This window comes from Embiotoca jacksoni, unplaced genomic scaffold (assembly GCF_022577435.1).
Source record: "Embiotoca jacksoni isolate LCO1_2020_lvr unplaced genomic scaffold, fEmbJac1.0.p SCAF_58, whole genome shotgun sequence".
NCBI classification, from domain to species: Eukaryota; Metazoa; Chordata; class Actinopteri; family Embiotocidae; genus Embiotoca; species Embiotoca jacksoni.
In genome coordinates this window covers 1,522,571-1,535,070 of record NW_027185412.1, presented here as the reverse complement: position 1 = coordinate 1,535,070, position 12,500 = coordinate 1,522,571, and the positions used below count along the sequence as shown (strand labels likewise).

At 39.1% G+C, this 12,500-nt stretch overlaps 2 protein-coding genes across 2 annotated transcripts in view; both read left to right on the top strand.

The window, feature by feature from the left end:
• The window catches only part of parlb (presenilin associated, rhomboid-like b), an 11,132-nt gene extending 1,423 nt beyond the window's left edge, over positions 1–9,709 (top strand). Inside the window, exons 4-10 of the mRNA XM_069173082.1 lie at positions 5,895–5,943; positions 6,040–6,135; positions 6,234–6,383; positions 7,470–7,540; positions 7,624–7,725; positions 7,805–7,902; positions 8,429–9,709. Of these exons, the coding sequence (XP_069029183.1) occupies positions 5,895–5,943; positions 6,040–6,135; positions 6,234–6,383; positions 7,470–7,540; positions 7,624–7,725; positions 7,805–7,902; positions 8,429–8,552 (690 nt within the window). The 3' untranslated portion in view covers positions 8,553–9,709. The remainder of the gene's footprint in view (positions 1–5,894; positions 5,944–6,039; positions 6,136–6,233; positions 6,384–7,469; positions 7,541–7,623; positions 7,726–7,804; positions 7,903–8,428) is intronic.
• Positions 9,710–10,563: 854 nt separating this feature from the next.
• LOC138212632 (claudin-1-like) overlaps positions 10,564–12,500 on the top strand; it is a 3,955-nt gene continuing 2,018 nt past the window's right edge. The window contains exons 1-3 of the mRNA XM_069173083.1: positions 10,564–10,840; positions 11,540–11,766; positions 12,190–12,354. Of these exons, the coding sequence (XP_069029184.1) occupies positions 11,550–11,766; positions 12,190–12,354 (382 nt within the window). The 5' untranslated portion in view covers positions 10,564–10,840; positions 11,540–11,549. The remainder of the gene's footprint in view (positions 10,841–11,539; positions 11,767–12,189; positions 12,355–12,500) is intronic.

Sequence of the window (12,500 nt, the reverse complement as noted above, 5' to 3'; positions counted from 1 at the left end):
TACATGAAAAATAAACAAAAACAAAGAGGTGAGGACGAGAAAAATAAACAGAAACAAAGAGGTGAATACATGAAAAATAAACAAAAACAAAGGTGAGGACGAGAAAAATAAACAAAAACAAAGAGGTGAGGATAAGAAAAATAAACAGAAACAAAGAGGTGAAGACGAGAAAAATAAACAGAAACAAAGGTGAGGATGAGAAAAATAAACAAAAACAAAGAGGTGAAGACGAGAAAAATAAACAAAAACAAAGAGGTGAGGACGAGAAAAATAAACAGAAACAAAGGTGAGGATGAGAAAAATAAACAAAAACAAAGAGGTGAAGACGAGAAAAATAAACAAAAACAAAGAGGTGAGGACGAGAAAAATAAACAAAAACAAAGAGGTGAGGACGAGAAAAATAAACAGAAACAAGGAGGTGAAGACGAGAAAAACAAACAGAAACTAAGAGGTGAGGACGAGAAAAATAAACAGAAACAAAGAGGTGAGGATGAGAAAAATAAACAAAAACAAAGAGGTGAGGATGAGAAAAATAAACAAAAACAAAGAGGTGAAGACGAGAAAAATAAACAAAAACAAAGAGGTGAGGATGAGAAAAATAAACAAAAACAAAGAGGTGAGGACGAGAAAAATAAACAGAAACAAAGAGGTGAGGATGAGAAAAATAAACAGAAACAAAGAGGTGAGGACGAGAAAAACAAACAGAAACAAAGAGGTGAATACGAGAAAAATAAACAGAAACAAAGAGGTGAGGACGAGAAAAATAAACAGAAACAAAGAGGTGAGGAGGAGAAAAATAAACAGAAACTAAGAGGTGAGGAGGAGAAAAATAAACAGAAACAAAGAGGTGAGGATGAGAAAAATAAACAGAAACAAAGAGGTGAGGAGGAGAAAAATAAACAGAAACTAAGAGGTGAGGAGGAGAAAAATAAACAGAAACAAAGAGGTGAGGATGAGAAAAATAAACAGAAACAAAGAGGTGAGGATGAGAAAAATAAACAGAAACAAAGCGGTGAGGATGAGAAAAATAAACAAAAACAAAGGTGAGGACGAGAAAAATAAACAGAAACAAAGAGGTGAGGACGAGAAAAATAAACAGAAACAAAGAGGTGAGGAGGAGAAAAATAAACAGAAACTAAGAGGTGAGGAGGAGAAAAATAAACAGAAACAAAGAGGTGAGGATGAGAAAAATAAACAGAAACAAAGCGGTGAGGATGAGAAAAATAAACAAAAACAAAGGTGAGGACGAGAAAAATAAACAGAAACAAAGAGGTGAGGATGAGAAAAATAAACAAAAACAAAGAGGTGAGGATGAGAAAAATAAACAAAAACAAAGAGGTGAAGACGAGAAAAATAAACAAAAACAAAGAGGTGAGGATGAGAAAAATAAACAAAAACAAAGAGGTGAGGATGAGAAAAATAAACAGAAACAAAGAGGTGAGGACGAGAAAAACAAACAGAAACTAAGAGGTGAGGACGAGAAAAACAAACAGAAACTAAGAGGTGAGGACGAGAAAAACAAACAGAAACTAAGAGGTGAGGACGAGAAAAACAAACAGAAACAAAGAGGTGAGGATAAGAAAAATAAACAGAAACAAAGAGGTGAAGACGAGAAAAATAAACAGAAACAAAGAGGTGAAGACGAGAAAAATAAACAGAAACAAAGAGGTGAGGATGAGAAAAATAAACAAAAACAAAGAGGTGAGGATGAGAAAAATAAACAAAAACAAAGAGGTGAAGACGAGAAAAATAAACAAAAACAAAGAGGTGAGGACGAGAAAAATAAACAGAAACAAAGAGGTGAGGACGAGAAAAATAAACAGAAACAAAGAGGTGAGGATGAGAAAAATAAACAGAAACAAAGAGGTGAGGATGAGAAAAATAAACAGAAACAAAGAGGTGAATACATGAAAAATAAACAAAAACAAAGGTGAGGACGAGAAAAATAAACAAAAACAAAGAGGTGAGGATAAGAAAAATAAACAGAAACAAAGAGGTGAAGACGAGAAAAATAAACAGAAACAAAGGTGAGGATGAGAAAAATAAACAAAAACAAAGAGGTGAAGACGAGAAAAATAAACAAAAACAAAGAGGTGAGGACGAGAAAAATAAACAGAAACAAAGGTGAGGATGAGAAAAATAAACAAAAACAAAGAGGTGAAGACGAGAAAAATAAACAAAAACAAAGAGGTGAGGACGAGAAAAATAAACAAAAACAAAGAGGTGAGGACGAGAAAAATAAACAGAAACAAGGAGGTGAAGACGAGAAAAACAAACAGAAACTAAGAGGTGAGGACGAGAAAAATAAACAGAAACAAAGAGGTGAGGATGAGAAAAATAAACAAAAACAAAGAGGTGAGGATGAGAAAAATAAACAAAAACAAAGAGGTGAAGACGAGAAAAATAAACAAAAACAAAGAGGTGAGGATGAGAAAAATAAACAAAAACAAAGAGGTGAGGACGAGAAAAATAAACAGAAACAAAGAGGTGAGGATGAGAAAAATAAACAGAAACAAAGAGGTGAGGACGAGAAAAACAAACAGAAACAAAGAGGTGAATACGAGAAAAATAAACAGAAACAAAGAGGTGAGGACGAGAAAAATAAACAGAAACAAAGAGGTGAGGAGGAGAAAAATAAACAGAAACTAAGAGGTGAGGAGGAGAAAAATAAACAGAAACAAAGAGGTGAGGATGAGAAAAATAAACAGAAACAAAGAGGTGAGGAGGAGAAAAATAAACAGAAACTAAGAGGTGAGGAGGAGAAAAATAAACAGAAACAAAGAGGTGAGGATGAGAAAAATAAACAGAAACAAAGAGGTGAGGATGAGAAAAATAAACAGAAACAAAGCGGTGAGGATGAGAAAAATAAACAAAAACAAAGGTGAGGACGAGAAAAATAAACAGAAACAAAGAGGTGAGGACGAGAAAAATAAACAGAAACAAAGAGGTGAGGAGGAGAAAAATAAACAGAAACTAAGAGGTGAGGAGGAGAAAAATAAACAGAAACAAAGAGGTGAGGATGAGAAAAATAAACAGAAACAAAGCGGTGAGGATGAGAAAAATAAACAAAAACAAAGGTGAGGACGAGAAAAATAAACAGAAACAAAGAGGTGAGGATGAGAAAAATAAACAAAAACAAAGAGGTGAGGATGAGAAAAATAAACAAAAACAAAGAGGTGAAGACGAGAAAAATAAACAAAAACAAAGAGGTGAGGATGAGAAAAATAAACAAAAACAAAGAGGTGAGGATGAGAAAAATAAACAGAAACAAAGAGGTGAGGACGAGAAAAACAAACAGAAACTAAGAGGTGAGGACGAGAAAAACAAACAGAAACTAAGAGGTGAGGACGAGAAAAACAAACAGAAACTAAGAGGTGAGGACGAGAAAAACAAACAGAAACAAAGAGGTGAGGATAAGAAAAATAAACAGAAACAAAGAGGTGAAGACGAGAAAAATAAACAGAAACAAAGAGGTGAAGACGAGAAAAATAAACAGAAACAAAGAGGTGAGGATGAGAAAAATAAACAAAAACAAAGAGGTGAGGATGAGAAAAATAAACAAAAACAAAGAGGTGAAGACGAGAAAAATAAACAAAAACAAAGAGGTGAGGACGAGAAAAATAAACAGAAACAAAGAGGTGAGGACGAGAAAAATAAACAGAAACAAAGAGGTGAGGATGAGAAAAATAAACAGAAACAAAGAGGTGAGGATGAGAAAAATAAACAAAAACAAAGAGGTGAGGATGAGAAAAATAAACAAAAACAAAGAGGTGAAGATGAGAAAAATAAACAGAAACAAAGGTGAGGATGAGAAAAATAAACAAAAACAAAGAGGTGAGGATGAGAAAAATAAACAAAAACAAAGAGGTGAAGACGAGAAAAATAAACAAAAACAAAGAGGTGAGGATGAGAAAAATAAACAAAAACAAAGAGGTGAAGACGAGAAAAATAAACAGAAACAAAGAGGTGAAGACGAGAAAAACAAACAGAAACTAAGAGGTGAGGACGAGAAAAATAAACAGAAACAAAGAGGTGAGGATGAGAAAAATAAACAAAAACAAAGAGGTGTGGATGAGAAAAATAAACAAAAACAAAGAGGTGAAGACGAGAAAAATAAACAAAAACAAAGAGGTGAGGATGAGAAAAATAAACAAAAACAAAGAGGTGAGGACGAGAAAAATAAACAGAAACAAAGAGGTGAGGATGAGAAAAATAAACAGAAACAAAGAGGTGAGGACGAGAAAAACAAACAGAAACAAAGAGGTGAATACGAGAAAAATAAACAGAAACAAAGAGGTGAATACGAGAAAAATAAACAGAAACAAAGAGGTGAGGACGAGAAAAATAAACAGAAACAAAGAGGTGAGGAGGAGAAAAATAAACAGAAACTAAGAGGTGAGGAGGAGAAAAATAAACAGAAACAAAGAGGTGAGGATGAGAAAAATAAACAGAAACAAAGCGGTGAGGATGAGAAAAATAAACAAAAACAAAGGTGAGGACGAGAAAAATAAACAGAAACAAAGAGGTGAGGATGAGAAAAATAAACAAAAACAAAGAGGTGAGGATGAGAAAAATAAACAAAAACAAAGAGGTGAAGACGAGAAAAATAAACAAAAACAAAGAGGTGAGGATGAGAAAAATAAACAAAAACAAAGAGGTGAGGATGAGAAAAATAAACAGAAACAAAGAGGTGAGGACGAGAAAAACAAACAGAAACTAAGAGGTGAGGACGAGAAAAACAAACAGAAACTAAGAGGTGAGGACGAGAAAAACAAACAGAAACTAAGAGGTGAGGACGAGAAAAACAAACAGAAACAAAGAGGTGAGGATAAGAAAAATAAACAGAAACAAAGAGGTGAAGACGAGAAAAATAAACAGAAACAAAGAGGTGAGGATGAGAAAAATAAACAGAAACAAAGAGGTGAGGATGAGAAAAATAAACAAAAACAAAGAGGTGAAGACGAGAAAAATAAACAAAAACAAAGAGGTGAGGACGAGAAAAATAAACAGAAACAAAGAGGTGAGGATGAGAAAAATAAACAAAAACAAAGAGGTGAGGATGAGAAAAATAAACAGAAACAAAGAGGTGAGGATGAGAAAAATAAACAGAAACAAAGAGGTGAGGATGAGAAAAATAAACAAAAACAAAGAGGTGAGGATGAGAAAAATAAACAAAAACAAAGAGGTGAGGATGAGAAAAATAAACAAAAACAAAGAGGTGAAGATGAGAAAAATAAACAGAAACAAAGGTGAGGATGAGAAAAATAAACAAAAACAAAGAGGTGAGGATGAGAAAAATAAACAAAAACAAAGAGGTGAAGACGAGAAAAATAAACAAAAACAAAGAGGTGAGGACGAGAAAAATAAACAGAAACAAAGAGGTGAGGATGAGAAAAATAAACAGAAACAAAGAGGTGAGGACGAGAAAAACAAACAGAAACTAAGAGGTGGGGACGAGAAAAACAAACAGAAACAAAGAGGTGAATACGAGAAAAATAAACAGAAACAAAGAGGTGAATACGAGAAAAATAAACAGAAACAAAGAGGTGAGGACGAGAAAAATAAACAGAAACAAAGAGGTGAGGACGAGAAAAATAAACAGAAACAAAGAGGTGAGGAGGAGAAAAATAAACAGAAACTAAGAGGTGAGGAGGAGAAAAATAAACAGAAACAAAGAGGTGAGGATGAGAAAAATAAACAGAAACAAAGCGGTGAGGATGAGAAAAATAAACAAAAACAAAGGTGAGGACGAGAAAAATAAACAGAAACAAAGAGGTGAGGACGAGAAAAACAAATGAGGGTCACCATCATCACCTGCAGCTGTGTAACCAGCAGCACACCTGCACAGATAAGCTCCGCCCACATGTTGACCTGATTGGCTGTTTGTGTGTCAGATCAACCAGTGGTGGAACAGCCTGAGCGAGGGCCAGAGGACCGTCACAGGTGAGTCGACAGACAGCCGACGGAGCTTCAGTTTCACTGTCTGAAACTTTATTCGTATCGTCCCGACGCCCCTCGTCTCTTTGTTTTTTTCCCCAGGGATCATTGCTGCTAACGCCGTGGTGTTCTGCTGCTGGAGAGTCCCGTCTCTGCAGCGCTTCATGATCAAATACTTCACCTCCAACCCTTCCTCCAGTGAGTCGTCTGCTCCCGACCGCTTTAAACAAAGCCGTGTTGCGTTCAGGGTCTAGCACTCAGCTGCTTGGTGTTTGAGCGTTGTGTTTCTCCTGCAGAGACGCTGTGCTCTCCGATGCTTCTCTCTGCCTTCAGCCACTTCTCCTTCTTCCACCTGGCCGCCAACATGTACGTCCTCTGGAGCTTCTCCACCAGCGCCGTCTCCATGCTGGGCCGCGAGCAGTTCGTGGCCGTCTACCTGTCAGCAGGTGCTGCTGCACAACACACACAATGCACAACCCTGTCCCCAAAAAGTAGTGACGCTGTTCAAAGTGTAAATACAAACAGAATGTCATGATGTGTAAATCACATGAAGTCATATTTGATATAAAATAGACCAAAGACAACGTATCAAATGTTGAAACAAAGAAATGTTATTGTTTTATGAAAAATATATTCTCATGTTGAATTTGATATCAGCAACACGTCTCTAAACATTGTGACAGGATCCACAAAAGATGGAAAAGTTGTGTAAAGATAAAAAAAACAAACACCTGGTGGAACATCTGACAAATAATGAGGTTACCATGGCAACAGATCAGTGACATGATTGGGTATAAAAAGATGATTTCAGAGAGGCGGAGTCTCAGCAGTAAAGATGGGGAGAGGTTCACCACTCTGAAAGACTGTGTTGGAAAATAGTTCAACAATCTAAGAATAATGTTCCTCAACGTAAAACTACAAAGAATTAGTGGATTTCATCGTCTACAGTTCATAATATCATTAAAAGATTCAGAGAATCTGGAGAAATCTCTGAACACAAGGGACAAGGCTGGAAACCAATATTGGATGGTGGTGATCTTCGGGCCCTCAGGCAGCACTGCATTAAAAACACACTATTCTGGAGTGGAAATCACTGCATGGGCTCAGGAACACTTGTGAAAACCATCGTCTGTGAACACAGTTCATCGCTGCGTCCACAAATGATGTTAAAACTCTCCAAAGAAGAAAAGGGGTATAATTATTTTTGTAACTCAAGGGACAACATTTCACTTTCAAAACTCCACCAACTGGTCAACTGTTTTACAGAGTGTTGTTAAAAGAAGAGGTGATGAACACAGTGGTGAACGTAATTCTGTCACAGCTGTTTAGTTGCTGGCAAATATTTTTTATATATTGTGTCTTTGTTCTATTTTTTAAAATTAAAGGTGTTTAAATAGTTTGTAAATAATCCCGTTCTGTAATATTTCTATTTTAACTGCGTTTTAACTTCTTTGGGGTTTTAATGAAGGAGCTGATGTCAGGGTGAATCTGCAGCGTCACCGTGGTGATGACTTTACGTTCTCTGTGTGCAGGTGTCGTCTCCACGTTCTTCAGTTATGTGTGTAAGACGGTGACGGGGAGGCTCGGCCCGTCTCTCGGAGCGGTAAGACGCAGTCTCTCCGCCCGGGACTCGTTAACCAATCACCATGTCCGATCTGTGACTCATCAGCTGGTTGTGTGTTTCAGTCCGGAGCCATCATGACCGTCCTCGCCGCCGTTTGCACCAAAATTCCAGAAGCCAAACTGGCCATCATCTTCCTCCCCATGTTCACCTTCACCGCCGCCAACGTAAGACCCCGCCCCCTTCTCACCTGCTCTCTCTTTTCCTCATCACAACCTCATTCCCCGTCTACCTGTCTGCGTGCAGGCTCTGAAGGCCATCGTCGCCATGGATACGGCAGGTCTGGTGTTGGGCTGGAAGTATTTCGACCACGCCGCTCACTTAGGAGGAGCCGTGTTTGGAATGTGAGTCGCCGAATTTGTCCGCGAACCTTCAGGTTGTGAAGAGTTGAGTCTGTCGGCTCTCGGGGAGGAAACGACCACGTGTCCTCATCGATTCAAAACTCAACACAAGTTCAACCAATCAGAATTCACACTATTCTTCCTCTAAAAACATCGTGAACAGAAGCTCTGCTGAAAGTCATTTCCAACCAACACGGCTCTCAAAATCGGTCAACTTAGAGTCCACATTAAAGCTCAGACATTATTTACTCTAAATGAACCAACTTTTTATTAAAAATATAATTTCACTCTAAATTAACTTTTACAATGAAACAGTCAGATGAAAAGAACCGAGGACCCAGAGTCGATCCCTGAGGAACTCCAAACCCTTCATAGAAACACTGACTTTTATATTTATCCTCATGTTATAATGAGATATGACAAACTGTCCTGCAGCTTCATCATCATCATCATCAGGTCTGACAGGAAGGAAGAGCCTCCTCTTCCTCTCTGAAAGTCTTTATTGTGATCCACTCCGTTTCCTCCTCAGATGGTACGTCCTGTTTGGTCACGAGCTCATCTGGAAGAACCGAGAACCTTTTGTTAAACTTTGGCACGACCTGAGAACCCGAGGAGGAGGAGGTGGCGGCGGCGGCGGCGGCAGCTCCCTGTAGGAGGCAGAAACACCGGGACTGATGGGAAAAAACTGATTAACAGCAACCTGTAAAGATGTAAAAATGTACCGAGGAGCAGAAAGGATTCATGTGTTTATAGAACATGAACGATCCTCAGTCACGTGTTGTTTCCATGTGGAGACGAAAAGAAGCTCGTCAAGGAGGCGGAGCCTTCACAGCTGATCAATCAGCTCATTATTGACCAATTAAAGGTCCAGGTTGGTTACTGATTAATTGAAGTGCTGATTAATCAGTGATTTATGTTTTATATTTATCATTTATATGTAAAAACATTCAAATAACACTGGATCTGATATGTACAGGAACTTGGTGACACAAAAATTAATTTCTTTTTAAAGGTAATTTTTAGCCTTTAATGTTCGGTCACCATGGCGACGGACAGGAAACAGAGCCAGTTGAGGAACAGCTGTGACGGTCCAGGCGGGAATCGAACCTGTGACCCACCCCTGACCTCTCGGCTGTCAGGTCACAGCTGTTCTCACGTGTTTGGATTAAAACTCTCGTCTATATTTCTGCTTATTTATGTTTGTTTGTTTCTTTCAAAATAAAACTAAAATAACTGAAATGAAGCTGCTGACGTTCAGTGAATATTAACAAATCAATATTTTCAAATATAAAAAACAAGTTTTATCTGATGAGAAAAAACAGCTCAGGGTGAGTGTGGCTTGTACCAGGTGTTCCTTATGGTGGGCGTGGCCTAGAGTAGCATTGCTTGTTGTGGGCGTGTCTTGTGAGCTCCGCAACAAATTTTGTATATTTTAAAACGTTTCCAAAAAAGTATTGTAGCTGTGAAAAATGTTAATAAAAATACAATGTGATGATTTGTAAATCATGAACTAATATTTAGTTGAAAACAGACCAAAGACAAAATATCAAATGTTGAAACTGAGACATTTTATTGTTTTATAAAAATATCTGCTCATTTTGAATCTGATGCAGCAACACGTCTCTATAAAATTGTTCCAGGATCATGTTCACCGCTGAACTGCATCAGAATCAGAATCAGCTTTATTGGCCAGGTATGTTAACACACCAGGAATTTGACTCCGGTTTTAACTTCAGCCCTCAGTGTGCAAAGAACAGACTGGCATAAATAGACAAATATAACATAAATAGACGTATATACACCTCTTCTTTTAACAACACTGTAAATGTTTGGGAGCTGAGGAGACCAGTTTCTGGAGTTTTGAAAGTTAATTGTGGTCCCATTCTTGCCTGATAGAGGATTTCAGCTGCTCAGCAGTTCAGGATCTCCTTTGTTGTATTGTTCATGTCCTGATGTTCCAGATGTTTTGCTTCTACCAATCAGCTTGTTGCTCCTCCCTGAGCTAAACACTCTACAAAATCACGACTGTTTTCTGTCCTGGCTCCTAAATGGTAGAATGAGCTCCCCACCGACATCAGGACACCAGAAACTCTGAACATCTTCCACCACAAACTAAAAACACACCTCCTCCTCCTCCTCTTCCTCCTTTACCTTGAACAGTAGAACTTTAGTATCTTAAAATAGAACTTACTGATAGAACTTTGTAGTTTGGCTTTCTGGAAGAAATTATATTTTCTTATCTTGTTGTTCTGGTTTTGTACCCTCATGGTTGAAATGAACTTATTGTAAGTAGCTTTGGATAAAAGAGTCCGATAAATGTAATGTAATGTAATGAAATGTTTTCCAGGTCGACTGCAGGCCGGTTGATGAAGATGAGTAACAGTTCAAGCATGAAGTCGGTTTGATAAACAGAAACTCAGCAGCCTGAAGTCCACAAACTGTCAGAGTCTCTGACTGATGTCAGATCAATGATTCTCAACTGGTGGTTCACGACCCAAAAGCAGGTCACATTTTAAGTTAAAGATGTGTGAAAAAAAGGGGGGGGGGAAGGCTTTTATTTTGAAGTGTAGAGAAATGAAGTCTTTGTCTTTTATTTTGAAGTCGTAGATGTTTGACAGCAGCTCATCACAAACGGCTGCAGCTGAAACTCGATGACGTGTGTTTGAGTTCATCGACCTCGAAGTCCAGCCGACCTCAGAGATCAGAGCAGCTTCACATCTCTGAGCGACGGCTGCAGAGACCAGGACAGACCAGAACCAGAACAAGGACAGACCAAGACCACGACAAACCAGAACAAGGACAGACCAAGACCACGGCCACGACAGACCAGAACCAGAACCAGGACAGACCAGAACTAGGACAAACCAGGACCAGGACAGATCCTGAAGTCCACATCAGAGCTGAAGGATTCAACCTGAGGAACACTTGACCAGAACACACAGTAAGTTTTAATTTGAAGGGCTGCAGTCAGTGTGATGTCAGCAGGTTCAGAACAGAACCAGGACCAGAACTCAGACAGTAGAACCACATCAATTAAGTTCTGGTTCAGGACCTGAAATCTAAACTTCATCAGAGGTGTTTCTCTGCTACGTTACAATCAATACATGATGTTCTCTGTAATGATCTGTTGATCGGACCACGTTCTCATGATGTTCTCATGATGTTCTCATGATGTTTTCATGTTCTGCAGTCATACGTTTTAAAATACGTTTTAACGTACATGTTTTAAAATACATGTTTTAAAAAACATGCTTTAACATACATGTTTTAACAAACGTGTTTTAACATGTTTTAAAAAACATGTTTAACATTCATGTTTTAAAAAACATGTTTAACATTCATGTTTTAAAAAACATGTTTTAACGTACGTTTTAAAAAACATGTTTTAACGTACGTTTTAAAAAACATGTTTTAATGTACATGTTTTAACATATATGTTTTTACAGTGTTTCCTGGTGAATTGCAGGTTTCAGCTCCCGGCCGTTTGTGTTTGGGGGGAAGGAGGGGTTAGTGGGAGGTGGTATTGATCCAGGACGACCTGTTTACAGATGTGTTGTCAGTTTCTGTGTGTTTTAAAAGGTCAAAGGTCACTGAGCAGTGGACCAACAGACAGCGTCTCAGACCTGCTTCTTGTTCCCAGGTGTTCCAGCATGGCGGTGGTTCTGCAGGTGGCGGGCCTGGTTCTGGGCGTGCTGTCGTGGTGCCTCGGGTCCAGCTGCACCTCCTCTCAGGTGTGGAAGGTGCGGAGTCAGGCCGAGTTGGTCGGCAGCAGCCAGCGGCAGTTCGAGGGTCTGTGGATGAGCTGCGCCGCCTCGTCGCTCGGATCCATCCAGTGCAGCCGCTTCAACACGGTTCTGGGGCTGCCGGGTGAGAAGTGATGGAAACACACAGAACCGTCGACTGCATCTTTAATCTGAGAACAGATTTAATCAGAGAACAGATTTAATCAGAGAATAGATTTAATCTGAGAACAGATTTAATCTGATAACAGATTTAATCAGAGAACAGATTTAATCAATGAACCAACAACTCTTTACTTTCTTTACTGACGTAAAACGGATACAAGCAGGTAGTTTACATGTTAAATGAAGTGTTCTCTGTCCTGGTTCCTGTTTTGTGTTTGGTTCCTGTCCTGGTTCCTGTCCTGGTTCTGGTCCTGGTTCCCCTGCTGGTTAATGTCCTGGTTCCTGTCCTGTGTCCTGGTTCTTATCCTGGTTCCTATCCTGGTTCTGGTTCTGGTCCTGGTTCCGGTCCCGGTTCCTGTCCCGGTTCCGGTCCTGGTGTTCTCAGCCCACCTGCAGGCCTGCCGGGCCCTGATGATTCTGTCCCTGCTCCTCGGTCTCGCCTCCAGCATCGTCTCTGTGCTCGGACTCAAGTGCACCAAGATCGGCAGAACCTCGGAGCGGGTCAAGGACCAGATCGCCCTGAGTGGAGGAGTCCTTTTCATCCTGTCCGGTACGTGGACTCAGGACAGACAGAACATTCGGACTCAGTAAAGAACAAACACATCTAAAACCAGTCTGGCTCCTTCTTCCTGTAGAACAGTAGTAGTAACACAACCTATTGTGTACCTGAACAGGTGTGTTTAGTGTTGTGTATCT